Consider the following 27,856-nt stretch of genomic DNA (forward strand, 5'->3'; position numbering starts at 1 on the left):
CTTTGTGAAATCCATTACATTTTGGGACTATTTCTACTCCTTGAAAACCTCATGCTCCTGGTGTCTCTCCATTCAATGCCTGCCTGAGCCAGTGTGGCCATCAACTCTGATTTCATGGACAAATATTTTTCATCAGAGACAACTCCCTGCGACAGAAGGCTTGAGCATCATCAGTGAATAGTGAGAGTCTGGTGTTTGTGGTACAAAGTGGCATCCTCTGGTCTGCTGCAGCTCTTCTGTCTAAACAATATTTTAGAGCTAAAGTTTCTGCTGAGAAGCAGTGGGGTTTTGTCAGTACCTGCCTAAATCATGTCATAGCCTTTGGTGTACACTGAGTAACTGCTTGAGACAGAAGATGCATCTGTGTGTGCGGTGTCACTGCTCCTGGATGATAAATGACACCAAGTTTCTAACAATTTCCTTTCCTGTGCTCTGGCTGGCCTCCCTGCAATTTGCATTTATGCAGAGTGTTTTACATGATCTCTCTTGCTCTTTGTAGCTCACTAGAGAGTTTCTTTTTTTCAGGAGCTTAAGAATTCTCCCAGAATGGAAATTGGTATAGGAGGTATTTGTATGTAATGAGGCATGTCAGGAAGAGATATTGATGTTCTCTTAATGTTAAGGATGCTTTCATATTCTTCTCCCTAAAACACACATCGCACTTTTCCAGATTATTTTCTCAGTCCTGTTGGCATCACAGGCTGTTTGGGTTAACTGAGATGCTCCTAGTATCTTCACCAGCCTTTATGCAGAGATTACTTAGTATTTTTCACTAGCATAAATCTTTACTGTGAACATATGAAGCTCTGTGAGTGAAACATCTACTAGAAAGCCTTTCCTAAAGTTATTGTTTCTCTAAAAAAACATTATTATAATGCTTCATGTCTGAGAATTTGGTGCCACCTGTGTCTGACATTAATAGGAACTGAATTCCATTTTGTTTACGGTGAAGAACTTGCTATATAGCCAGCTCCCTGGTTGATAGTTGGTATATATATATATGGTTGATAGTTGTTGCAGCAGGGTCTCGTTCTTCTGCACAGAGGTTTATTTTCTGGGGTGTTGGTTGACAGCGACTGACCGTGAGCCGGCAGGGGCCCAGGAGGCCAAGAAGGCCAATGGCATCTTGGCTTGTATCAGAAACGGCGTGACCAGCAGGGCCAGGGAGGTTCTTCTCCCTCTGGACTCAGCCCTGGGGAGACCGCTCCTCGAATCCTGTGTTCAGTTCTGGGCCCCTCACCACAAGAAGGATGTTGAGGCTCTGGAGCGAGTCCAGAGAAGAGCAACAAAGCTGGTGAAGGGGCTGGAGAACAGGCCTTATGAGGAACGGCTGAGAGAGCTGGGGGGGTTTAGCCTGGAGAAGAGGAGGCTGAGGGGAGACCTCATTGCTCTCTCCAACTCCCTGAAAGGAGGTTGTGGAGAGGAGGGAGCTGGGCTCTTCTCCCAAGGGACAGGGGACAGGACGAGAGGGAATGGCCTCAAGCTCCACCAGGGGAGGTTCAGGCTGGACATTAGGAAAAAATTTTTCAGGGAAAGGGTCACTGGGCACTGGCAGAGGCTGCCCAGGGAGGGGGTTGAGTCACCTTCCCTGGAGGGGTTTAAGGGACGGGTGGACGAGGTGCTGAGGGACATGGGTTAGTGACTGATGGGAATGGTTGGACTCAATGATCCGGTGGGTCTATTCCAACCTGGTTATTCTATGATTCTATGATTCTATGATTATTTTGGGTTACATTCACACAAGGGCTCCAGGTCTACCCACAAGTTTGAGACTGAAATTCCCCCAGCTCCCCAGTCTGCACTGTGCAGATGCCTTCACCTCCTGCGAGAGGGAGGCTGCCCTCTACAGCTGCTTGCAGCCCCGGTTTAGCAAGTATCACCTCTTTGTGTAGGCTCCATCTGGGCACACTAGCTAGATGCACTCCATGTAAACTGTTTGTTCCACCACCCACAGTGAAAGATTCGCACAGAAGTTTCACCAGAGACCATAAAATTGCAAACCATAGGTCCAGATTTCACCATCTGTCGCAGTTCTGCATTCCTGCTCCCCAGACAACACAATCTCCCACTGGGTTTAAAAGATCCCAAGCTTAAACTTGTTTGTTTGGGATTTTTCAAAGAACCTGATGCTCAGAGGCACTGTAGAAATGAAAATGTGGTAGCTATTATCATTTATTGCCCTCGCAACGTAGACAGGATTAAAGCTGTTCTAATGACAGGGAAGAAATGGTAATATTCCCCCTGACATTAAGTAGGCTTGAAGAAAGCTATGAGCACAATGGAAATGGAACATTAATGTGAAAAGGAAAAATAAAAACCCTATGAGAAATTACTATAGCAGAGAACCACCAAGGGAGGCACTTATGTGCACAAAAGCCAGCACTCTCAGATGTCAAAAGATCTTGTCATTCGGCACCAAACTCAGCCCTTGCTGAGGTGCTAAATGGGGTTTCAGAACCATTGGTGCTTTCACAGACCTTAGGTGAATAAAATTCACAATGGGGTAGCACAAAAGGATTGTGCTTTAGAAGTTTAACACTTGCATACTGAGTGTGGTTTGCTGGTATGTAACTTTACTGCTTCTCTTTTGCGAAGACTCTAATGGCTCCAGTGATTGCAGAAAAGATGGAACTTTGGAGCAGTGATGGCACATGCAGGTTTTGGAGCATCCATCTTGCTAGCTTAGCAGATACCTGTAATGTAGCCTCAAAAACTTATAGAAAATGTGAATGTTTGTAAATAGTGTGTCACAGAGGTGGTAGGTTTAAGTACTGCTTTCCTCTTCAAGCACCCAAGGGCAACGCTCTGTCCTGTTTGTGAGAGGTTTTGTTTCAAGGAGAATGCTTTTTCCTGGTTAAGTGCAAGTTCTTCCTTCTTTGCTCAGACCGGTGAGGCTGTATTGCTGTGGAGAGGTGAGCTTGGTGGTGCTTCCCTCATACAACATACCCTGGGCTTTTTGTCTGCTGCCTTTTAAATATTATCAGAAAGGCCAGCAATTGTTTACCAGATGAGAGAAACATCCTCTGTGCCCTCTGACAACCTGCATCAGCCAGCCTTCCTCCTAGACTAGGAAATCATAGAATCACCAGGTTGTAAAAGACCTCTTGGGTCATCGAGTCCAACCATTCTTATCTGCCACTAAACCATGTACCTGAGCACCTTGTCTACCTATCTTTTAAACACCTCCAGGAATAGGGACTCAACCACCTCCCTGGGCAGACCGTTGCATTGCCTAATGACCCTTTCAGTGAAGACTTTTTTCCTTATGTCAAGCCTGAACCTCCCCTGGCGGAGCTTGAGGCCATTCCCTCTCGTCCTGTCCCCTGTCACTTGGGAGAAGAGGCCAGCTCCCTCCTCTCCACAACCTCCCTTCAGGTAGTTGTAGAGAGCAATAAGGTCACCCCTCAGCCTCCTCTTCTCTAGGCTAAACAACCCCAACTCTCTCAGCCACTCCTCGCAAGGCTTGTACTCCAGCCCCTTCATTTTTTATTTTCATTTATTTTTCATTTTCATTTATTTCAAAGTAGAGCACACACAAGACATCACTGCCAAAAAGATCAATCAGGGCATGTAAAATTCTCCTGGCTCTCCATTTATGCCCCTCTTTATACTTTATTTTACTTTTTGTGGTGAGCCAGCCATATCATTTCTCTCCTCTCTGCTGGGAAGGTAATTCTCTACTCCAAGGAGGCTGTTCAGGAAGTTGCTTTATTGCTATTTAACATGTATACATTACAGTACCTCACAGAGGCCTCGTAGCTTTGTGCCAAGCATTCTACAGACACATGGAGTGTGACAGTTGCAACTATAGCGGGTACCCATGTGTGGGGGATAACAGGATAAACGTAATTCTGAGCCAGTTAGAATTAATAATAATGCCCACACATCCAACGTAGGTGTACGTGATATGGCATATCCCTATGTTTCCTTGAAGGCAACACACCTCTGGAGCTTAAAAAGAGGTTTGTTTAGGGGGTTTTCTTGTCAATTTGAAAAATCACTATTGGGAAAGGGAGTCAGTGTTTAAGGAAATAAAAAGGTCTCTTTTTGTATGTATCTGAAGCAGGATCATGCCAATCTGACACCTGCTTTGCCTGGTGATCTTGCGGCTGACCATGTAGTCTGAAAAACGTTTAGAGGTCTGACCCCTGAGACCAAGAAACCCAATGCTTGCTCCTATATTAATATATGCAGGAATTGTTTGGGACTATGGAACAATCATTGCAGAGGGTGTGCAAGCACGTGCGTGTTTTGATAGGTTCTTTGGCTGAATAGAAAAAAGTTGAGTGTTAATAAATGAAGTTGTTAATTTCCAGCCTGTTATCAAGAAAGCCTTAGAATTTGTTGTGCTAGCTCAGTGGAATGCAAGGATAAGGTTTTATGCACTGTAGCACAAAACAATTACAACTTGGAACTTTAAAAGCAGGAACAGAAAATAAACAGAGACGGGAAGAAGAGATTATAGGTGCTCGTCTCTGACTACATGAGGAGAAGCAGGCTCAGGGCATGAGATCACATCATTGCTAACGTGAAAGTATTGGTGTGCAGTTGTCCAAATGCTGTGATCTGAACCACTCTGTGTGACTCGTCATTCTCAAACAGGCATATGCTTTCAGAATATGTCCTGTATCTTGCTAGTAAAAGCCCAGTGTCTATGAAGGGAAATGTTTAAAGCCACCCTGAGAACTGCTAGAAGCAGAAAGGGGAGCTTTGTATGCAGGTCAAGCCTCAGCACTCCCAAGTGTTAGCTGAGATCCCAAAGCAGGCACAGAAAATACCATGTGTAGACCCAGGGCTGGAGGACTTCTGCTGGGCCACCCAGCCTGTGGCTGTCACTGGATAAGACCTTCCACCTCAGACCTGTTCTTCAGGCATAGCTGTTCTAACTGCCCAACTTGCCAACAAAAGCATTGTCGTGTCTCTGCATGGAAAAAACCATGTTGAAAGTTAGTCTGTTCTTCCAAATCACAAAATTTGATGCTAATGCTGCAGTTTACAGTATAGATTTCAGTGTCTCAAAAGACTCTAATCCTGTTGATTATAAATGGCCAAAGCCTCACAAGGTAGGACTGTGATGGAAAATTAAAAGTTATTGAGCTGATGAGACAGGAAGAGCGGCCGATACAGAGCTGCAGCAAAAAAATGGTCGTGATTGCTACCTTAATTACAAACATGGAAGATGGAGTATATATATCATAACTGAGCTCCATGTCTGGAACGGACTTCAGTGAAGGAATAATGGAGACTTTATGATGAGCAAGAAAAGATCCTAAAAAAACCCCCAGAAACTACAGAGTTGAGAAAACTTACCAAAATGCTCTTTTCTCAATTGAACACAACAATACAAATCTCAGGAATGCCACAGGGAACACATCAGAGACTGAGACGTCAGCTTCGCTTCCAAACAAGCGCACATGCAAAAGCACAGTCTAGAGAAAAATTTGGAATGCCTATGAATGTGTTTTATGAAGCACGGGGAACACAGGACTAAATTTGTAATTATCAGGATGAAGAAAGGAGTTGTTGAGGTAAACGTTGACAACCTCTTTCCCCAAGTGGATGTAACATTTATGTTGGAATAACTTTTCCAGGGAAAGTCCATAGTCTAGTTTTTGCGTTGCAGCCTGCAACCAGCTTCAAGACAAGTACTTACAAAGTCCTCATCAAAACCTGAGGCTCGCACTGAAGACAGTCACAGGCTTTAGAGTCTAGAAAAACTGCCATGAACAGTTATATTGTATTAGGGAAAGAAAAGAAGCTATTAAAGATAAAATGTATTTCATCTGCAGTGAGCCCCTTCTTTATCTGACACATTTGCTTTCTGTTACTGCTTATCTTCCCCCCTCCCACCCTTCACTCCCCTCTTTTTACTCTGTTTTGATAATTCAGCTCTTACAGGCTGGAATTAAATGTTGTGCTGACCTAAGAGCAATGTGCTATGCACTGTATTAACATGCTGTGGGTTTAGTGCTTTGTTCTTTTCCTCTGTTGTTGTTCATGCCCCACAGCAGAAAGCTACACCATGATATGCTACTTAGTTTTCCTGGGATGGCACTATCTGCAGAAGGACCAATTTAGTACAAAAGGCCATCTAATAAAGCAGCAAAAGCAAAATTAGTTCAACCCTCATCCCTTGCCTCCTTTTATAATATTACTGTCACTTTTTCATTTGTAGTAATCTTGCTTTAATATTTATTGCTCAGCTTCAGACATGGGAGGTTCAATGAGGACAAGCTTTTGGTTTTCTATTTCATTGTAGGAGGTTAGCTGAGAGCAGGGATAGCTGGTCTTCCAGAGCCATGGGGCCCTTAGCAACGTCCATCTGTGGCTGGAGGCTCTATGGAGCATCATCCGCTCCTTCTAGGGGAGCTGCAAGGGAACTCAGCATGACAGTTGTGAACAGGAGTTAGTAGCTGGTTTTGTAGAGCTTCTGTTGCTCCAAGGCAACCCAGCATGGCCAACATGCTTGCTTCTTTCTGGACACAGAACAAAGCCGAAATGGCCAGCAGCCGTGCTGCCGCTGCAGGCTTGCTAGCAGTGTAAAACAGTTCTGGCATGTGTGTCAATGCCAAACTGCATGGAATCAGTGCTTCAAGCTCAAAACATGGTCTTGCACAAGTGGAAGAGCTATGATTTTCAGCTGGTCCCTTTGACATAGAGATTAAAATCAACTTCCCATGGCCGTATCTTCCACCACCATAATTATTACTTAGAGGTGTGCCTAAATAACTGAGAGTCCACATTGTTAATTTTTGTTGACTAAAGTACCATGCTATATCTGTTTCTTTAAACTTAGGAGGATGTGAGCAAGAAGTATCTCAAATCCAATTTGGTCTCAAGAGAAACTTTGCATTTGTTAGTCAGACAAACTAAGACATATTTGTCAGGCAGGCAAAGTCAACTAAAAAAATGAAGCTACCAGCATAAACACTTATGAGCAGTTCTCAGTCATAAGTTTTTGTTTAAATATGAGAGAAGGAAAGCAGATCTTGTAAAAATCAACACTACTTTCCAGGATGGTCAGAGTGGCAGTGCAGGAGAGTGGTGGAAGGGAGCACAATTCTGTGTCTTTTATATATGTGAAAGAGAAACATATATTTCTTGTGATATCACATCAGCCTAATTTGCAGTTGTTCAAATATATGGGACATATCTACTGTGAGCTAAATACATGTGTGAAGTGATGGGGGAGTATAGAATCTGTTTGGCTTTCCCCTGCTAGAAAAATCTGTGGGAACATGCTGTCGTTGGGATGTGCTGAAGAGATGCGCTCTGGCACCTACGCCGCACTGGAGAACTGTGAGGACAAACATTTGGGAGGAACACTGAGCTGATCCTAACTGAAGCAGACATTACTGCTCTTTCATTGAAATTCCACTGGCTTCGCCAACCTGATGTCAGGTTCTCCATCATTGTGTGAGCGTCACCTCCACAAGCTAAAAGTAAATTATGCATGCACATCCTCTCTTCTTTCACACATCTGCACACATATACTCCAAGTGAGCAAAGAAAAGCATGTGATAACTGTTCCTTGTCACCACTGTTATCTATGATTGTGTTTTGCTGCAAGTGAGGATTTTGGTTCTGTGTCCCAAGAAGTTAGGGCAGATGAAAGGAGGTTGTAGAGAGGAGGGTGCTGGCCTCTTCTTCCAAGTGACAGGGGACAGGACAAGAGGGAATGGCCTCAAGCTCCGCCAGGGGAGGTTTAGGCTAGACGTTAGGAAAAAATTCTTTACAGAAAGGGTCATTGGGCACTGGAACAGGCTGCCCAGGGAGGGGGTTGAGTCACCTTCCCTGGAGGTGTTTAAGGCACGGGTGGATGAGGTGCTGAGGGATATGGTTTAGTGTTTGATAGGAATGGTTGGACTCGATGATGCGGTGGGTCTCTTCCAACCTGGTTATTCTGTGATTCTGTGATTCTATGAAGCACATGCCACACTGATATTTGGGTTGCAGGCATTGCAGGGCTAGTCTTCAATAGCTTACAGAGGACAGTAGACTGAGGTGACTATTTTATTACACTCAAAGTCTGGCTGCACTCATCTTGGAGTTTTTAGAAGGCGTTTGTTAATTTGGTTTCCAGCGTAAGAGCTGTGTGTGCTGGATTGGGTGGTTCCAAAGTTTTCTTCTTGTGCCAGAGTCTACCTTTCCATATTGCTCTTTTCTTTCCTTACCTACTTGGGCTATGAAGCGATTTACTCAAGACTCTCACATCTACAGCTCAGTATTGTAGGAATGGCTGTCCTGGAGAGGGTGCTGTTTCTTCTCTCCTAGATGTTCCTTAGATATAACAACCTCCAGGGTTGTTACGATCTCTGAGAGCTGGCAGGGACCATCTGGGGTTTTTGTCTCCTTCTGCAATAGAGAACCTGAGTTGTTTGTGGGGAACATCTGGGGATATTGCATTTAATCAGTTTTTTTACTGCTCTTGTGGTTTTGAGTATTAGCACTGTCTCTGTTACTTCTGTTCTCTCACAGAGGCATGCAGGAGTTGAGTCTCTGGAGAGTCAACTAAACCATATTATTGGCTCCCTCCAGGGGTAGCTGGGTGAAACTTAATGGTCCATGAGATACAAAAAGTCAGTAGAAATGATCTAATGTCCCCTTCTAGTCTTAAACTCAGTGAAATGGTGAAAATACTGCTTCTAAAGGAAATGGCAGATGAGCAGTTGCCAGGCTCTCCTACCAAGCTTCTTCTCCAGCTGTATCTGTGGGGAGCAGTTTCCTTTTTGCAGCCCTGTTTACACAATCTCAGCAGAATTGCACCATTTTCACTCCTGGAGATCAACTCCTCATTGCCATCCTTCTGTGCAGCCCATTTGCCCTTCTTTCTCCCTCAAATACCAAGACTATTTCAGCTCCTTTATATGGTGACCATTTCTGAGAGAAATTTTTTTATTACCCTTCTGCTTTTATCAAAATCCAAATTAGATGTTTCCTGTATCTGACATCTGCCTTTCACATGTATCAGATCAAATCTCCAGAATATCTCTGTCCCTCCTGAATGCAGTAGTGAGTCTTGTGCATCTATTCTCCCTGTATGTGAGAGCTTTAACCAAAAAAATTCTCCAAGGAGTTTTTATAGATTTGAAACACCTCTTTTGCTTTCTTCTTCTGCAAAGAAAATGTGTAATTTAAAGTTGCAGGAATGTATTTTTCTTTTTCTTGGAAGCATTTGCAAAGGTGTCCAGAGCTGCCTCTCTTCAGCTGCTGAGTAGGTGTCCTATCCTGCATGTGCTTTCAATAAAATCAGTGTTTCCTTTCTCCAATTTAAAGGCTTTACCTTGACTATTTCCATATGAAAAGAGAAACTTGACATAAATCGCAGGACTAGAAATCCTAGAGCCTGGGGATTTCAAGCATCAGTGAAGCACGCGTGCTTTTTCCTCATCTGAATTCAAGGACACATCAGCTTCACAATGGCTACCTGTCAGCAGAGGGAGAGGGGAGGTCTACTCCTACTTGCTGTACCACATCTGTCACTTTTTAACAAACTTACAAAGCTATTTTGATTTGTACTGCAAGTTAGAAGTGTTTTCAGAACAGAGTGAGGAGCTTTCACCTCATGTGGCTTCAACAGACACTGAGAAGTTGTGTTCAGAAAGCAGGTGGTTGTTGCTGGGTTGTCTTTCCAGCTTAACCAGGTGACAATCAAGTTAATGCTTCTTGCTTTTACCTAGTTTTATTCATGGAATGGCACTGGGAAGCCTCAGTGAGAGATCCTGTACCTGGAGAAAGAGGGATATGGAATATCTGTGGTACTTGGTACAGTAGACACTGGGAATGTCCCAGCCAGAAGCCCCAGCTTGATCAATTATACAAGATTGATCAGGGTTAATACAGTGGTAGTAGCCATGGTTATCAATCATTATGAACTGATTTTCTGAGGCCTTGTTTAGAGGAAAACTTTTCTGTAATTAATTACAAATTCACTGTAAAACACTAGCATAGTTACAGCCCCTCTTTCCCTTTTTGCAGCCCAGGGGCCAAGAATAGCACATGCAAACTGTCACAAAACCCTGCAGTTACATCCAAGCAAACACGCTTCACTTATGCTTACATCTTTGGATGACATTTATGCTGTTGCATTTCACCCAGTTTCCCACCTGCAGGAATGAGCTTCAGAGGCTGAAATGTCTGAATTCAACTGCTAGAGCTAATTACTAGATCGACTCCAACTCTCTTCCATAGGAAAAGCCAGTCGGTGGCTATCTAGCTGTTAACAGGCAGCTGGCACAGGGCTTGTAAAGTGTGATGTTATCACCCTCCAATTGACCAGAAGAGCTCAACTTCTTGAACCTTGTGTTCCAGTATGTTATGTGTCTTAATCTTTTTAGAAAAGCATCAATCAGAGTCTACTGATAAGCTTCCTCCCCACTAGAAACACAAAGAGAGTTTAAAACATTTGCTTTCTCAGGTTAAGATTTCCAACTCTCAATAGTATGTTATTGGGCAATTGCAAAGCAATCAAATGAGAAGACAATTGTTAATAAGTTTACTTAATAAAACAATTAAAGCAAATATAAAGAAATTCCAGCTATCTCTTAGCATATGTTAAATAGATGGCAAGTAACATCTTTTAAGTTTTACTGCTTGAATTAATTTGAATCATCTGTAAGTTAAAGTAGTCCTGAGGTTTAAGTAATTTTGTAGCCACAATGTTTACATTATGCATTGTTCAGTCCCAGAAAGGTGGCTGCAGTTCTCACTCTTTTCACTTCTCCAGATTAACTGACACCAAAATTTCTTTGTTGTTCTTTTGATGATAATGCTCCGCGAGTCTTTTTTTTTTCTTTTTTCAAATTATCTCCTCCATGGCCTCTCTTAGTCTGAGAGCACAGAGTGAGCTAGGGTTCTTTCCAAACTTACTAATGATAAAGACGGTTTGTTCTCCCAGCCGTCCTTGGTGCAATCTGTTTCAAACGCTTGGATTGATGAGTGTCTCGGAACAGTGTAGGAGGGCTGCCTGAGCATGACTGAGCCACAGAGTTAAAAAAAAAATCTAGAAAATAATAGATTAATTTAAAATAGAAAATGAAATCCAAGGAAGCCATGGCTTGCCTAAGACAAAACAACACAAGCCGGCTAAGCTTATTGTCTGGATTATTAATTGTGCTGGATTGTTCAGCTGCCCTGAGAATGTTGCTTTAATCATTCAGTGAGTCTGGAGCCTGGGTCTCCAGAGATCATGTTCTGATCTCTCACATATGGTATATCGCACTATTCATTAGACCCACTGGTCCAGTCACATGGAAATGATGTTCAGACTATTTCTATCTGTGTCTGCTGCTTTTCTTCCCGAATGTGTCAGTCTCACGATGAGGGCAGTAACTCCAGCTGATACAGACACAATTGCTGATTGCAAAGGGAGACACTGCTGTGAAAATAAAAAGTGGGTTTGATTTCCATCACAGTTCAGGCTTTGCAAGAAGTCCCTGCCCTGCAGAAATACAAATTTCCTTGGTGGGGAGGAGGGTGCTGAGGTATGTGAGATCACAGACACTGAGTGGTGAAAAGAGAATGGGTGACCTTGAGGACAAACTGCTGGGCTGGGATGCCCAAAACCTGGATTCAACTCCAAAAGGAAGGACGTATTCTCACTGATGTCATGACATGCAGTTCTCATCTCTAGACACTCCGTGCCATTTCAGAAATCTGACTGCTTCATTTTCATGGTGAGATTGGAGCAGGGACTTGCTTTGCATAGTGGGAAGCAGGATTTCTTGCTCTTCCCTCTGAATATTTGATGTTGGCAGTAGAAAAGTGAGGAACGAGGTAATCTTATCCAGGATGGCTGCAAGCCAGTCAGGGATGACTTCTGGTCCCCACTGGAGGGACAAAGCTTGAATGGAGGCCAGTTAAGGATGAAGCAAGCTCATGTTTAGGAGCCTGTCTCCAGCCACGTGTGCAGAAGGTTCTTTGCTGGCAGCAACCAGCAGAAATCAGGTCAAGGGATTCCCAAGCAGCACAGAGTGCTTGCCAGGGGACCCCAAAATGTCACATCCAACTTCTCACCCTGCGCTCTGTTGGGGGAGACTGGTAAGTGATGTGTGAAGTGTTGAGTCAGTATAAATGTCAGAGCCAAAGGTTTTCAGAGGTGGAGTGGCAACAGAAGAAGACACAAGTGCCAGGAGTTCTGACACAGGGAAATTGCTGTCACTGCCACCACCTCTGTCTTGGAGATTTATTGATGATAACTTTGGATGTGCCATAACCAGAGGTGATATTAAATGAGTCTGACTGTCTCAGGGGCTAAGTTTTACAACCCAAAGTGTGAACTCTCTCTGCCTCACTGAGATCCTGAGGCATTTTTCCAGCAGCACCCACGATCTCATTAAATGCTCTCCTGAGAAGGTCTCCAATCCAAGAGAGCCCTCCCCTCACAGCACAGGACCAGCTGCTGGGATTAAACATAAATATCTGCCAAAGAACCCAGCGTGCACCCTCAGAGCTTAGTCATGGAGTCTTCCTATGCCACCACCGCTACCTCACTGGTCCCACAGTCTTTCCCAACATGGCTTTGTGAGGAAACCAGAAAATCCCACACAGGTGTCCCCAAGTACCAACACACGCCTTGTGTTAGAAGCTCCAACCTCAGTTCCAGCAGCTCATGCCCAGGGACAAACCTCCCTGTAGCTGTGCTATGAGTGCATTAAACCTTTGCTGAGATACTCTCTCAGTATGGTCTCAGCTTCTGAGGTCTAACCATGGTTTCCTTCTGGAGTCATTTGCCGCAGAGGGCTGTGCTGTCATGCAAATGCTTTCCTTCTGCTCCTTGAATGCATCTGGGGCTGCAATAACAAGCTGTAACTGCAGCCTTTCTCCCTCAGAATGAAACAGCCACAGGGGCTGGGCAGCTGCCACCCCCAGGATGCAGGGCTGGGTGAGCCACTGTGCTTTTCTGCTGGGAGGTTTCCTTGTTCAGATAACACGTTATCCTAGAAGCAGCAAAATCTTAAGCAGATCCCTGGGGATACTGAATTCAGTCTCCTGTGTCCCTTCTGCCTATCAAAGGTAAGGTGGGTCTGTGGAAATTAAAGTCACCCCGTGGCCACCTGCCCTGTTCTTCACAGGTTGTGTTCACTAACACATAGGGCTTGAGGGAAGCAATCTAGTGCAGAGAGCCTATACCTTATCTCAAGGAAAAGATTTATTTTGGTGGTTTCCCTGAGAAGCTTCTGTGTTCTTCTACCCTTATGACCTTTCTCTCTGTTCCTCCAGTCTGCTCACAGTTCTCCAAGGGCGTCTATGCTATCTTTGGGTTTTATGAGAGAAGGACTGTCAACATGCTTACATCTTTCTGCGGAGCTCTCCATGTCTGCTTTATAACACCAAGCTTCCCTGTTGAAACATCCAACCAGTTTGTTCTCCAGCTTCGTCCAGAGCTGCAGGATGCCCTCATCAGTGTCATCGAGCACTACAACTGGCAGAAGTTTGTGTACATTTACGATGCTGACCGGGGTAAGTCACAAGTATACGGGAAAGGTTACCTGACAATTAAACATTATGGTCTAGGTGGAGACTTTGCCTCAAGAAGTCTTCTTACTATGGGTTGCTGGAGGATGAGAGGGTGGCTAAAGGAAGGGTCACCCTATGCCTTCTTTACTCTCTATTCCTTTTCTAAACATTCATATTTAGAAAGGTGAAGTCAAAGTACTAACTTTGCCCAGTATGTCTGTGTTCATAGGATCAGATCTGAACCCCATCGACACAAGGGAAATATTTAACGTGTAAGCGGCTTGAGTTTCAAATGAGGAATTTTTTTTATATTGAATAGGTCCCATATGGAAGAGGTCTGTCAAACTCAAGGCCACCAAGTCCCACATTTGTAAATATGAACCCACAACTGCTCAGGTCTCACCTGCCCACATCCAGTTGTGATACCTGTGCGTATTTCTGGCAGATAGCTTGGAAAACTCCAAGTTCCCTGTGTTAGTGAGTGTTAGTTGTCTATGTAAAATAACAAAAGCCTTTTTTAGTTCTTGGAAGATATTATCTAACTTTCTAAACCACTCATGAGTTCATTGCTCTGTGATTGAGTTTCCCCAGCTCTCAGATGCCTTTAAAGCTCCAGGCTTTGAGTCTGAGAGCAAAATGGATTTGTGGAGGACAGGGCAGAGTTAAAGGTGAGTCAATCCTGGAAGTTATCATTAGCCCCTGCAGGCACAGGATGACCTCAAGAGGCAAAGAGGAGGCGTAAAAGCATCCCATTCTGCTTTCTGTTGTCATGATGCTTGGGCACACTGAATATCCTAGAAGGGCTGCAGGAGGCAGAGTAGTCTAGTAGTACTCCAGAGCAGTGCTGATTACATGTATCTCCTCTAGAAGGCTGGGTGTGTAATTTAAGTAAGATCCTCTTAAAAATAAAGAAGTTTTCTGACGAGAAGCTGCTGAGAGAGACAAGAATGCTGAATATGATTTTGTATTGTGGTTGCTGAGCGTGTCCCTAACCCTAGGAACGTAGAACCCAAACAGATCAAAGATGAGAAGGGAACTATGGCCCAAAGAAATCGAGAGATTTGGGTTGTTTCAGACAAGAAGATGGGGATTAGAGCTCTTATCTGAATCCCACAGCAGGGCCTGATCAACGAGACTGGTGTGCCAATTACACAGGAAAACTATGCCTGTAATCATTGTATTTTCGTATACTAGGACATTAAAAGCAGGAGTTGTTAATTCTATCCCAGCTGTGTTTGGGTAAGATGCTAGACTGTTAGCTGCTCTCAGTAGTTCTAGTGTGCTCTTGCAATGCTATATCCAGCTTAGCTTAAGGCAGCTATGCAGGCTGTCAGAAGGATGGAAAGATGCTGTTGCACCACTAAAGCCTGGTTCTACCCTACTGTCCTCTTCCCTCTCTCTTCCCATTACAGGGTTGTCAGTCCTACAGAAAGTGCTGGACACTGCAGCTGAGAAGAACTGGCAGGTGACAGCTGTCAACATCCTGACAACAACAGAAGAGGGGTACCGCATGCTCTTTCAGGAGCTGGAGAAGAAGAAGGAAAGGCTGGTGGTGGTGGATTGTGAATCTGAGCGGCTAAACATCATCCTTAGCAAGGTTATAATTGGTGTGGATCTTCTGAGATGGTTCTTGCATGCAGAATGGGAAGGGTTGTTTCTCTTGGAGAAGCTCTCCTCCCCATTTGTGTCTCATCCATGTCTCATTGCAGCTCTCATTGGATGTGGTGTGTGTATTGCAGCAGGCTGCCAAGCTTGCAGGTATTTCTCCATTGTGTTATTGTAGAAACTGTAAAGCAGTATAAATAGTAGGAGATCCCATGTATCCATGCTGAGTGAGCTTTTCTGCTCCATGTTCCCTACTTGTTTGACTCCTCTGCTGAGCCCTTTACACCCCTTTATTCCCCAAAATGTTTGCTTTGTGCTAGTTCTTCCAAGCAGCTTGCACAAGACATGGCATTTCTTTATTCTGCTGAGATTTAATCCACTTTCCCACCTCCTGTGAGTTAAGGCGGAGGTGTGCATCAGCACTGCCAGACTCCTGGTCCTCTAGCCTCCATGTACTGCACCAAATTCACACAACTACTGCCAGCTCAGAAGCACTGTCTCCAGATCATGCTAAAGCTCAGCATCCTCCCAGGGCATCTGGTCTTAGCAGGGCTGGATGTTACCAGTTCCTCTTGTGCCTTGCAGCAAATGAGACTCTTCTTTCCCAGCCATCTCCTGGCTGTTTATCCAGCTCATAGCCACAAGCCTGGTAGGATATGCAACAGAGGACTCAGCAGTGAGGTAATGTGCCCTGTGTGGAGAAGTGACCCGGTAGTGCAGATCCAAATTTTCCCCATCTTCTTTCATCTGCGCCTCGTTTAATGCTTTGCCTAAGTCCTGGACATGGAATTCAGTGGGCAGGAGACCCATCACCAGGTCTCAGTCTATGCTTATGTGCCCTCTTCAATTCCAGCCTTAATATCTTTCCACCTCATCTACAGCCAAGGTTTTTCCCCAAGGCTGGGATTCCTGTCCTGTGTGGTTTAGAAAGGACCCTGCAGTGTCGTGCAGCCAGCGCACTGTGACTCCCAGTCTCATACTTCTCATAACCATCTCACTCTTACCTCATGCTTCACACGTCTCTTTGTTGAAGCTACCTGTCACCTCCTGTCTCACACTTCAGTTGCTCACTGTCTGGGGCAAGGATTGCCATTTCACCAGCTGCACGGCTCAGCAACAAGCACAATCCATCCTTGTGGGATGGCTCTGGGTGCTACTGCATGGGGTATAGTAACAAAGCAGGTAGCAAGTTTTAACCTCTAGCCGTGCTTAGGTCATGCTTATAAAGGAGAGACCAGGTCATTCTGGAAGGTAATGTCTTCTCTCTGTCCACAGAGCAGCTGCAGTTAAACAAAAATTTTGCCTAGACTTGGATAGTGAATTTGCCTTTTCTGCAAGTTTTTCTATAGGGTAATCAGATACCTAGGGTTAATGATGTTGTTTCTTAAGCCTGTTTTTTCGAACAGAAAGTTGAGTTCTCTAGTCAAGCGTTACCTGGTTTTCCTAATATAAACAGGAAAATAAGTCTTTATTTCAAACTTCTTCACATAACTGCAGCAAGAGTTAAACATAAATATAATTAAAACTATTTGCAAGAACACTAAAAAAAACCACCCAGATCTTGTGACTGTATTTGTTTTGCAATGCTATAAAAAACATCCATTAAAGACAGAGCAACTCTAACAGACATCTGTGCCTAGGAGGTAACACTCCCGTTAGGGATGGGACTGTAGATAACTTTTCAGAGCTGTGTAGTACATTTTTATCCTTATTTGACTTCTCGTTCTGATTCCACTGGGATTTTTGAAAGCAGAGGTAGTTATCTCAGCATAAGCTGGGGATGCTGGGCCTTTCATATCATGCGGATGACAGGAGGGGGGTCAGAGATAGTGTTTGGCTCATTATCGTATGAAATTCAGTTAGGATTTAAACTCGTGGTGGTGGCTGGTCTCTCAGCTCACCACACCAGTAACCTTTGTGTGGATGCCACTGCTCTGTTTGTCGTGTCTCTGAGTGTCTGAGGTTTTCAAAGAGCTGACTCAGCCTCTCAGGGACATTTTAATTCATTTCTCATTTTCTCTGTCTTTCTGTGGCTGCGTGCTTGTGCTCCCCAGTGGACAGAGGAGCTGGAGACGGCTGTTTAGCATCAGTCCCTCACATGTTCACAGTGGTGCTTGCACACACTTTTCATTTCCACGTAACACAAATAGCCACTGCTGACTCCAGTCCACTTGTTCTGGAATCATAGCTATAGAGGAACCAGTGCTCAATGTGTTAATGATATGTGGGAAAATGACCTGATTTCTTTCTCAGCGATTTCTCTGTCATGTATCAAAGGCATGATATATCTTTGCTGAGGTAACTGTTGTTTGTGAGCCAGGCCTTGGTTCAGGGCAGCGTATCCTTGGGGCCGCGCTGTGTAGCCTTAATGGGATAAGTAAGCAGTGGGTTGTATTCCATCAAAGCCCGGTATTGTTTCTTCCTTGTCTCTCATTAAAATGAATAACTGGAATTTCTCCTTTGCCACTGTTTCACTCTGAGAGGGCTTCTCTCTAATAGATGTCAAACTGGCCCATTAAGAAGAGGGTAATGAAACCTAGGTGGCCCAAGTGAGCTATCAGCATGCAGCCCAGCACAGCCTCTCACCGCGTTCAGGCTAAGTGATAAATGCTATTATAACCTCAGCTTGCTACTGCCATCCAGATACATTAGAACTGAGGAAGCATTCTAAAATAAATTAAGATCACAAATAACTGTGTAAAACACAGGAAGTAAGCCTCATAATTTAGGTGGATGGGCTGCAAGATTAACAGCTCAGAGAAAGCTGGATGGCAGCCCTCTCCAGTTCATTGACCCTGACATCTAATAAAATAACAAGGGGAGAGTGTGGGCAGAAGGAGCCAACACCTGCTATTGTTGACACTGGTGAAATGGGGAATTGGACTGTAATTCTTAGGCACTCAGGTGCCCTGGAGATGGTCCTTCCTTCCACAAGTTCTAGGACTTACTGCCAAGGTCAGTCTTGGTTGATGAATGGAAGGGGATAAACTGGGTCTAGTTTTGCTTCTCAGATCTGAATATGGAAGGTAAACGGGAAACTACCCATAATAAGAGTATGTATCTTTATAGTCTTGGGTATACAGAGCTTTTTATCTGAGGGCTTCAGACTGCTCAGCAGAAGCCATACTGAGGGATCCTGGGGGGAGAAAGACAGTCAGTGATGCTGGTGGAGCTGACATTAGTTGTGTAAGAAACTGCTACTAAATGGAGCCTGCATCGGAGTTAATTGCCGCCCCCATATTAATGCTGGGAACCAGATGAGTTTTAATGTGCATACAAGAGCACTTGTTCAGAGACAGGCAAAGACACATGAAGCAATTGCACAGAGCAAGTGTCAGCTCATTTATAATCCATTTGGAAATCCCTAAATGGCTGCTTACAATAATCTGGCCGTGCTGTCCCATGGGTAGGATCAGTCTGTGCGTGCCCTTGTCTGATGCTTCTCAAACACCTGCTACCAGCCTAGTGTCAGAAACAAGCCCTGGGTAGATGGATCTCTGGTTGGATCCAGCACAACAGTCATTTTATTATCATTCTGGCTGTGAGGATGTCTCTGGTCTCGCTACTGTTCATGCAGATTTTGCCTGAGTGTTGGCAATGCAGACAGTAATTCAGAATCAATTCATACAACAAAGGAAATAAGAGGTAGTGTTGCCAGCAAAGAAACCTTATGGAAACAGCACAGTTCTCTCAGAAACTGGCAATTCTTGTGTTTTTACAGGCTCTGAGGGCGTGCTGGCTTGAGCTTTTTTTTCCACTGATTTCTTTCTGTATGTGGATAGGTTCAAGTGCAGATGGTACCTGGCTTTAGTGACTTGGTAAGAATTTAACAGTGCTGCTCGAAATCAGTGGAGAGGGATTTTTATGGAAATTCAGAGTCAGCAATAATAATGTGATTTGTATCTGTATTCTTTCTGTATCAAGGAATAAAAAGATAGCTAGGGACCATCTGACCAGTGACCCTGTCTCCATAATCACAGGCAACCCCGGAACAGATGGGGCCTTTCTACCTAGACAAGGGAAACTTTTCCAGTTAACATAGAAACTTTCAGACATTACAGATCCGTAAGCAATTGTGTTGTTAAAAGAGAACAGAAACCTAACTCTGCAGGCATCAGTGAGAAAGGAATAAATGGAAAAGAGCTTATATTGAGACACCATGAATATGAAGGTATAAATAACCTCAGTGAACACGTACGGGGAATCCTCTGTTGAGTGTCTTGCCCAGACAGCTTTGTTCTGGAGATGAGACTTGAAGCCATCTCAATGCACCAAAGAGAAAAATTGCCCTATCGTCTAAACGTCCTGACACCTTGCCCAGGTAGGTGTCTGCAGCAGGGACTCTAGATGGCAGGATGTGCAGAATAGCTCTCTAGTCTTGCTTAGTGTTTCAGCTGCATTTACAGAACAAATGGAACTCAGCTGCCTGCTTTGTTCCTTTAATGTCTGAAACAGAAATCCTGCTTAACCTTTTTTTCTTTCTTTTTTAAGAAAAATCTCTGTGTTTTTATCCCTGAGCCCATAGGAAACAGGTCGATCTAGGTAGTTTATTCTCTCTTCCTGTGGAATCTGCAGATGGATCTTGTCCTGTCTAATTTCAGACTTGCTGCTTAAACATCATGTGTGAAAGCTCTGTCCTTCCTCTAACTAGACTGTCAGCTTTTCTTTTGCTACATTCCTGTCTCCAACCAAGCAGTTCTCATCAGGGAAAAAAAAAGAAAGGAGGGTAGATAAATGAAACTCTAACTCCTCAGTTGGTCTCTGCTAAATATCCTTGGTTTTCATCTTGCAGATCATCAAGCTTGAAAAGAATGGGAATGGGTACCACTACATTCTGGCAAATTTGGTGAGTTGCCTTCCTTGGCATTTTTTTTAAGTATTTCATAGTTTGTAAAGCACTCTGCTTACATTTACTGAGCTGGAAGTCTTTTTCCTAATCCACCTTTTGGGTAGAAAAAATACCAAAGTCCTTTGTGGTGTTCTCCTTGTGGTGTTTTCTGTCTTGAGCCAGCAAGATTATCTCCAAGGTTGCTGGAATTATTATTTTTTTTTTTTTGCATCCAGATTTAATCTTTTCAAAGCCAGTTAAGCAAACTGTCAATTAATGCCTATTATTGTAATGATATTTTTTTTTTTTGCATTCCATGTGCACCAGGGGTCCTGGTATTGCATTTCCAGCTTGTTTCACCCAGGCCACCAAGAAACTGTTGGCTACTGCTAACGACTTACATTTTCTAATTACAACTTGCATTTTCTAGTTTTATCCCCGCTTCAGTGTGTGTCCCCCGAGTGAAGTGGTTCACAGCCATCCTGAGAGTCCCACTAAGGGCAGATTTGTTAGTGATGATGCACCCTGACCTTCCAGTAAAAATAAAGTATGTACTTCTGCAACTTGGTACTAAATCAAACCTAACTGTTACAGCTCTCAGGAATGGATTGGATTTAAAGATGCCTTTAAAGAAAGGGCTCTCCCTTTAAAGCAGGGGGGCACTACTTGAGGACAGAACTGTGCTAGGCAGCGGCAGGTCCATCTTTCTGGAGCAATGTGCTGTCCTCCCCTAGGAGACTGAAGAATATCTCTGCTTAGGGAGGTTTGGGAAGAAGTAAGAGAGAGGGATAGCCTCAATCCATAGGGCAGCTGGAGGTTTGCCACAGCAGAGCTCCTACCCTCTCCTCCATCCATCCCGGAGGATGAATAGCAGAGGACAGGCTGGTGTTGGCAGTCTGGGGTTGAGGCTGCTCCCGCAGGACCCGTTTGTGTCTTTGTGAGGTCTGGAGCCCTTCTTCCCTCCAGCAGCTTCCTCTGTGAGGCAGCACATCAGGCCTGGGGTAATTAGACTGTAAACTACCAATTAATCAAGCGGTTGCTGCTGTTCTCCTTCTCTCAGTCCCAAGATAACTCTGTAATTTACAAGACAAAAATGGCCACATAATTACCCTGCAGTGCCCTGATAGTGACCCTGCACTTCTGCACTGAGTGCCTACCATGTAATTACCAGTTAAAAATGTTACATTGTGCAAGGGGGGACTTGCAAACTGTAGAACAGACAATAACTTCACTTGCTAATTTTTAAAAAATTTGTATTTGTTGTAACCCAGGTCTTGGTCCTCAGATCTTTATGAAAGTTCTTTCATTAAAGTTAAGCTGGGAAACCATCTGGAGTAGCTGGAGAGTGTGTGTGCGCCTGTGCTCTCTAATGTACAACCACACAGAAGGCTAAATAAGAATGCTATCGCTTCTCCCTGTATGGTTTTGTAAGGGTAAATATGTCATGGGCATGAGGTGGTCTAATATCCAGGTGCTGGAGTTATGAAGGACTTTCCCTCGGTCTTGCGATAGCGTTCTCTCTGACCTTCAGCCTGAGCAAGCATACTTTTTCCATGTTTAATTTGTTTTCTTAGCCTTTGCACAAGTGCTGAGAGGGTAGAGTGGCTGGAAGAGGCTGCATATTCAGCCAACGTGGGTTATAAATAATTAACTTGGAGCAAAAGGCTTTTAATTTCCCCAGCCTCTCTGCAGGGAGAGTCTGACTCCTTGATGGAGTTCGCGGGAGGGTGCTCTGGCTCCCTGGGACACACAAGTTCTGACAAGACCACCAGAATCCACTGTTAATGGTTGTGTTTTTCAAGCAGCTTTGATATGAGGGGAGAAGAAGAAGAGTGAAAGGGATTCAAGCTCTTTCCTTTAGTCATTCTTGCTCCTTAAAACCAAGAAAGGACTGACACTCCTGAAGGCTAAGAAAGCCCTTTCCAGGGCAGAACAAGCTTTGTGGTTCTGCCATGCGCATGGGCTGGTTCAGGTACTAGATCAGCTTCTGTGATGTGCTGCATTCTCATGAGTGCTACTCACTGCTCAGTTCTGCAAGGAGAACAGCAAAAATGCCGTGACGATCCTATGTTCCTGAGACCAAATGGCAGTGAGGAATGAGGGCTAGTCTCCCTGTGCAGGCGTGGCTGGGGAGGTAATGAGGGATTAGCAGAATGTGCAAAGTCAGTGTCTGGCAGGGTTAAACCATGATGTGGATGCTGTGATCCAAGAGATCACTGTAGGTTTTACCCCCTTCTGAGGACATCTCATTGCTGGATTAGAGTCGTCAGAGGGTGTAACGTGCTGTAATTTATGCACACTGATTCATACACATAGTAGATAGACCTTAAACACCCCTCATTTTCTCCTGTAGACAAGTCCTAAGATGACAGGGTGTGCATTGCCCACACACAGACACGTACCCTTAAGTCCGTACCCGCATGCCTAGAAAACAGCCTGATTTTGTGGAAGTGGCTCATTCTGGAGTACTGGGTCATAAGAGAATAAATTAAGAACTAAAAACTGCAAGTGTGTGAACATTTCCAAACTGGTTATTTTGTTCCTCTGTGCTGACTGATGGAGTCCTCATTTTAGGTTTCTCATTCTATGCGAAGATAAGATTCCCAGACCTGGCTGGCATGGGCTCTGCCTTGCACAAGTCAAGTGAGCCCTCAGCTGGTTTGTAACCATCAAGTTGCAGCAAGGGGATGAATTTTCAATACCTGCCTTTTGCAGCACTGCTTAGCCTTCTTGGGCCCTTCCCCATCAGGAAACAATTATGGAAATGACATATTTGAAACAAATGTTGGTAAATATTTGTGGAAAACCCTGCTGAAGTTCTTATTTTTTTTGTTGTATGCTTGTTCAGAGCCATTCCTGGCCAAGAAACAAGCAGCAGCATACAACTGCCCAGTTAGAGCTCTAAACTGGGGTTTTATATCAGGAGTGCAAATCAGGTGAGTTTGCAAGGCAATGCGCAGGGTGAATAAGGCCTGCAAAACCCATCCTTTTTTAAACAAAAAAAGGAATTCCCTGTCTGGTCACAGACAATTCATGAACAAAGAGGAACTGGCTTGCATTAATCACGGCTTGTTTGCCCAGCGGTTGCTGTCAGGTGAGCTGTAGTAAAGCACCAAGCAGAACTTGACAAGCAGCAGCAAATGAAAGCTAGTGTTTCCTGGCAGGAACAGCTTTCTTTTTCAGTGAAATTGCTATTGCCAAGGTGAGACAATAATATTTCTGTGTTCACAAACGAAATGAAACCGTTCCGCACCTTAGGCCATGGGTAAACATCCTACTCTGAATCTGCTATGCCTTTTAAAGACACAACGTGTCTTGTTTGCTCAGCCCTGCAGTCCCGCAAAGGTCTGTCTCCAGCATCACTGCCAGGGGAAGGGTTCACATGAGCATCCTTGCCTCTTTTTGAGGCAAATTTGACGCTGTCTGTGGCTTTTGCAAACTCATGAAAACGTGGTCCTCAACTGGTACCCATTAGAGTTACTTCAATTAGCTTTTATCAGCTGCCAGCCTGCATACTTTTCAGAGGCAGCAGCACTAGAGCTTGCAATCATCTTCCTCCCTAACTCCTGCCCTCTCTGTGTCTCTGTTTTTCTTTTTGGGACTCAAAGAGGTTTGGCAACTTTAAGGAGTGTTTGTTTTTGCAAGTCTTATTTTTCTAAGCTTTGTTCTCAGCCTTTGAGAGCATCAGTCTAGCAACCACAAAGTGAAAAAAAAAAGTCAGTCAATACTATCAGAGGAGCAAGCTTAGAAACTTCTGGGATTCCTTTCTTTTGATGTTATGAACTTTTTCCCCATAACCTTGCCTTCATGTATCCGTTTGTCCTATACCAGGGATGTAGGCTGACTACTGTGTCAGTAGTGGGAGTACATCAGCTCTCTTGGGCAAAGGAAAATCTTTGTCTTAAAATAAGTGACAATTGTGTGAACTGTCTTTAGAAGAAAAGTATGAAAGACAGCTGCCACATAGAGTGTTTTAGCCTTTTTTTCTTTCCGGGTGCATTAGTCCAGGTTGCTCTTTTAGCAAATGCTCTTGTTTGAAGTTGAATAGATAAGTGTATGAGCTTGCTGATGCTAGGGGTAGCGGGGAAGAGTAAAGATAAAACCAGAGTTGATAAGCAGAGGCAAGCATTTTTGCCTGTGCTATTTGTATCGGCATGTGTCAGTGCTGATTTAGACCATGGAGAGAGTTTCACTTTGCAAGCTCTTGTGGTGGCTTTGGAGGTTACCAGCACTGTATCTTTGACCACTAAGTGGTTTGTGCAGGAAACTGTACCTGTCACAACACAAATGTGGTATGTGTCACTGGCTGCGTGTCAATGGCTCCGCTGCATGCACCAAGCCCCTGATTCTCCTTTTCTGGACCTAAATTGTTGCAGATCTCAGTCCCCTATCAGCTTGAAACCTGCCACGTGTATTATAATCACCCTCAGTTCTTAATAACATCTCCTGCCCCCCCCAGAGGTATTGCTGACTGAAGGTATGAAAAAGGTCAGCAACACTCAGGTTTGCATCATTAGCTGACTGGAAACTCTGTTATTTGGGAGTTTCAGAAAGGATGTGTGCAACATCACCTTCTTTTCCTGGTAAGATCTCAAGGTACTTGGTCTTGCAAAAATAATATTCTTACGTTGGAAAGAGACATGCTAATTTATGTTTAAGTTTCTAAAATTACATCAGTTAGACCTTTCCTCTTTCTGAAAGGTTGATTCAGGGAGGCTCACAAGAAAACCTGGCTTTCTAATCAGAGGAAGACCATACAGTATATCAGTGAAATTTCTGAGGTCTGCATTTCACTTCCAAACACCTTTCCTGTTTTGATTCAAAGATTTTCAGGCACAAGAAGCCCTTACAACATTATCTCATCTGAATTACTGATAGTAAAAGATGCAGCAGTGCCCTGAAATAATTTTTGCTAGAATTACAGCATCTCCTGTAAAAGAAAATCATCTGAGTTTAATACAAAAATTGCCCACACAGGAGAATGTGAGCTGCAACCTTGGAAGGATTTTTCCGGTAGCTAATGAGGGCTCAAAAGCATGAGTGACTTACTGGGGCTTAAAAAATATCACTGAGCATCAGGTGAGTAGCTGACAGGTTATATTACAGCCATTGTAAGGAAAAATGTGTTTGCTTAAATCTCAGGAAAAGGATGTTAAACTAAGAGGTTTCCTTAGCCATTTGCAGTCTCCTAATCCATCACCCCAGCTCAACCCATCACCCCAGCAAGGGGTTATGTGTAAATCGTAGTATCTTCCTCACAGTGACTTCATTGGTGCTTTTTTTCTAGTTGAAACTTGCGTAGCTTCAGCTTCCTCCATCAGATTTATGTTTCTATTTGCTAGACCAAATATTCCATTACATGTTTTGGTCCTCGGAAACTACGATCCCCTAACCAAATACTTGATTGAAGTCCTGGCATCTGTTACTACACAGCATGTTTCCCAAACCTTTATATCAGTTTCTTCTCTGAATCACAAACATCTACCTTGAGCATCTGTCCTTCTGGCTGGACTGACTTTTCTAATAAGATGTGTAAGATTGTTTGTATCCAGAATGTACGGCAGCAGTAGAATAGGGCTGATGCAAGTAATATAACAAAGAACATCTTATGCCTGAAGAGCTATACCAAAAAAATGTTAATGGCCAGCTCCAGCCTGATGCCCTTGGAATCTGGATCCTTACTTGACTTAGTTTGCTTTGCATCAATAGACCAGGACAAAACAGACTCATCAAACTGCAGGACTGGGCCCCTATCTGAAAGATCCCTCTCTTCCCGTCTTTCTTTTCCCTTTCTTCTTAATTTATTTCTGTGTTGCAGTGAAGACTTGCATGTTTTGCTGCCACAATGAGATTTGACATATTAATAATTCTGCAGAAAAGAAGGCGGCCTCTCCTATTGGAAGGCGTGCTGGAATGAGGCTTGAGCAGATGGACTCTTTTTTGACATACCCTCCTTATTAATACAAAGTGATGGGAATAAAGGATGATGCTTCACTGGAGAAGTCAAGCTTGAAGATAATTTAGTATATTAGGGATGCTCCGTCTGGAAACACTCGACTTCTTGTTCCTTGTAGAAAGACACTGGCATACCTTGAAATGACAGGAGCCACTTTGCAGTCACTCAGCTGACCTGCAGACACTTAGGAACAATTGTTTTGCTTTGCAAAGTTTCTTACAATCATAAAATCTGCTAGGAGGAAGCAGTCTAGCATTGTAAGCCGTACACGGATAGCATTGAAAGAAGAGGGCTGGGATGTTTCCCCGATGGTGCCACAGAAACCCACCCAAGCTCAGAGTGAATCACTTCCATGCTTTCACTTAAAAAGGAATATTTCAGTGTGAGACTCAGGAAAAAAAAAAAAAGAAAAAAAAGACTCCAACTTCTTCATCCTAGACAGAAAGAGACTAAAAAACACTAACACTCGTTCTTGGGGTGAGGGACTGTATTAGGTTCAGCCAACAAGCCTTTTCCAGGCAATACAAGACAAAGGAGTCTTTTCCATCTCCTCATTCAGAAATGAGTTTTGCCATTCTCAGGAGGAGATCTGGAGGGCTCAGAAAACAACAGTGTTTCTCAGAAATGTGTCAGTCTTCAAGGAGAATCTCTAATGTCCTTTCTCTCAAGAAAAAAACAAGATAGAGTGAAGGCATGGAGATTTTAAGCTGTGCTGTGGCTGGTCTGGGAGGAGGTTTATGAGATGATCAGCAGCAGCTTGCCCAGAGCTCAGACTTCACTGCCTGTTACCACAACTTCAAAGGCATGATTATACTGCAGGAGGCACTCTGCAAGGAAAGTGACAGCAATTAATGCCAATTTAGTGAAATACGGAGAAAATTTGAAGGCATGGGATAGTGGTGAGCTGTCTGTTGATGTGTGGGTATGGAGAAGAGGCTTCTGTTGTCTATGGTGTTCCCATGGGCTGAGATAATGTCCCAGAAGGAGCAATGCTACCCAGGGTAATCAGTGTGGGGAGAAAGGACAGAAGTTTAGGAGGGTGAGGCAGTAAAATACAAGGGTGAAAGGAGACATGCAGGGAACCAAGCATTGCTAGCAGATTTGAGGAGGGTCACGAACAAAAGAAAGAGGCTTTCCCTATGCTGTCTGACAGCTGTCTGCACTGCCCACTCAATGTCTTGCCTCCTTATGGAGTTAAGGGTATAAATAAGGAGCTGGCTCATTCCTGGAGACTTTCTTTACAAGGCAAATCCTTCTTGGACCAGTTAATCAAGATAGATTCATGAGGCCCATTTCAAGTCATCAGTCTTCCTACATTATGCATTTCCTTTCATGATTGAGCCCACAAACAGTGGAGAGGAATATAAATGTTTGACTTACTGACACCTCTCCCAGCAACCAAGGCAGCAAATGGGACAGTAAAACAACCTTTGGCTGAAAAATGTTTTCAGTTTAAGAAGAGCATAAAGAACAGATGCAGTAAGGAAAACACAATGCAGAATAAAACCCCTTCCCGATACTATTCTGTTTTCTGTTTGAAGGCACTAAGGTCTGTAACAGCTGCCAGTATTATTTACTAGCAGCAGAACATCTGCATGTAATCTCTTTGTGAGGTTTATTATTACAGATAGAACAGTTCGTAGTATGGGTTAAAGAGCAAGTTTTCCCCCCTTGAACTGAGTCTGGCTGTTGCTCCTACTCTGAGTCAGAGCAGGCATGGAGGAGGGAGGCTGTCTCAGCCCATCAGCACAAATGGGACCAGATTTTTGTGGTCAGCTTGCTAATTCGATGGCATTCAGAGAAAGCCAGGCATTTTCCAAGCATACAGAAGGTCATATTCTCTGGTTTGTTGAGGTGATTCTGTGAAGGGAATTTAAATCAGAGGGACACCTAATCCGGTGGTAGGACAGGGGGTGGGCTGGCTGATGCCGTGTCCTGTCCAGCCTGGTTTTGATGATTCCCAGAGAGTACCACACCTGCAGAAGTCCTGTCTCCCCTGGAGTAGCTAC

At 44.0% G+C, this 27,856-nt stretch overlaps 1 protein-coding gene across 2 annotated transcripts in view; it reads left to right on the forward strand.

Annotated features, from left to right (window-relative positions):
• Window positions 1-27,856, forward strand: part of GRIA1 (glutamate ionotropic receptor AMPA type subunit 1) — a 122,310-nt gene that overhangs the window by 45,732 nt on the left and 48,722 nt on the right. For both annotated transcript variants that reach the window (XM_069869205.1, XM_069869206.1), the window contains exons 3-5: window positions 13,222-13,461; window positions 14,871-15,055; window positions 19,856-19,909. In XM_069869205.1, the coding sequence (XP_069725306.1) occupies window positions 13,222-13,461; window positions 14,871-15,055; window positions 19,856-19,909 (479 nt within the window). The remainder of the gene's footprint in view (window positions 1-13,221; window positions 13,462-14,870; window positions 15,056-19,855; window positions 19,910-27,856) is intronic.

This window comes from Phaenicophaeus curvirostris, chromosome 15 (assembly GCF_032191515.1).
Source record: "Phaenicophaeus curvirostris isolate KB17595 chromosome 15, BPBGC_Pcur_1.0, whole genome shotgun sequence".
NCBI classification, from domain to species: domain Eukaryota; kingdom Metazoa; phylum Chordata; class Aves; order Cuculiformes; family Cuculidae; genus Phaenicophaeus; species Phaenicophaeus curvirostris.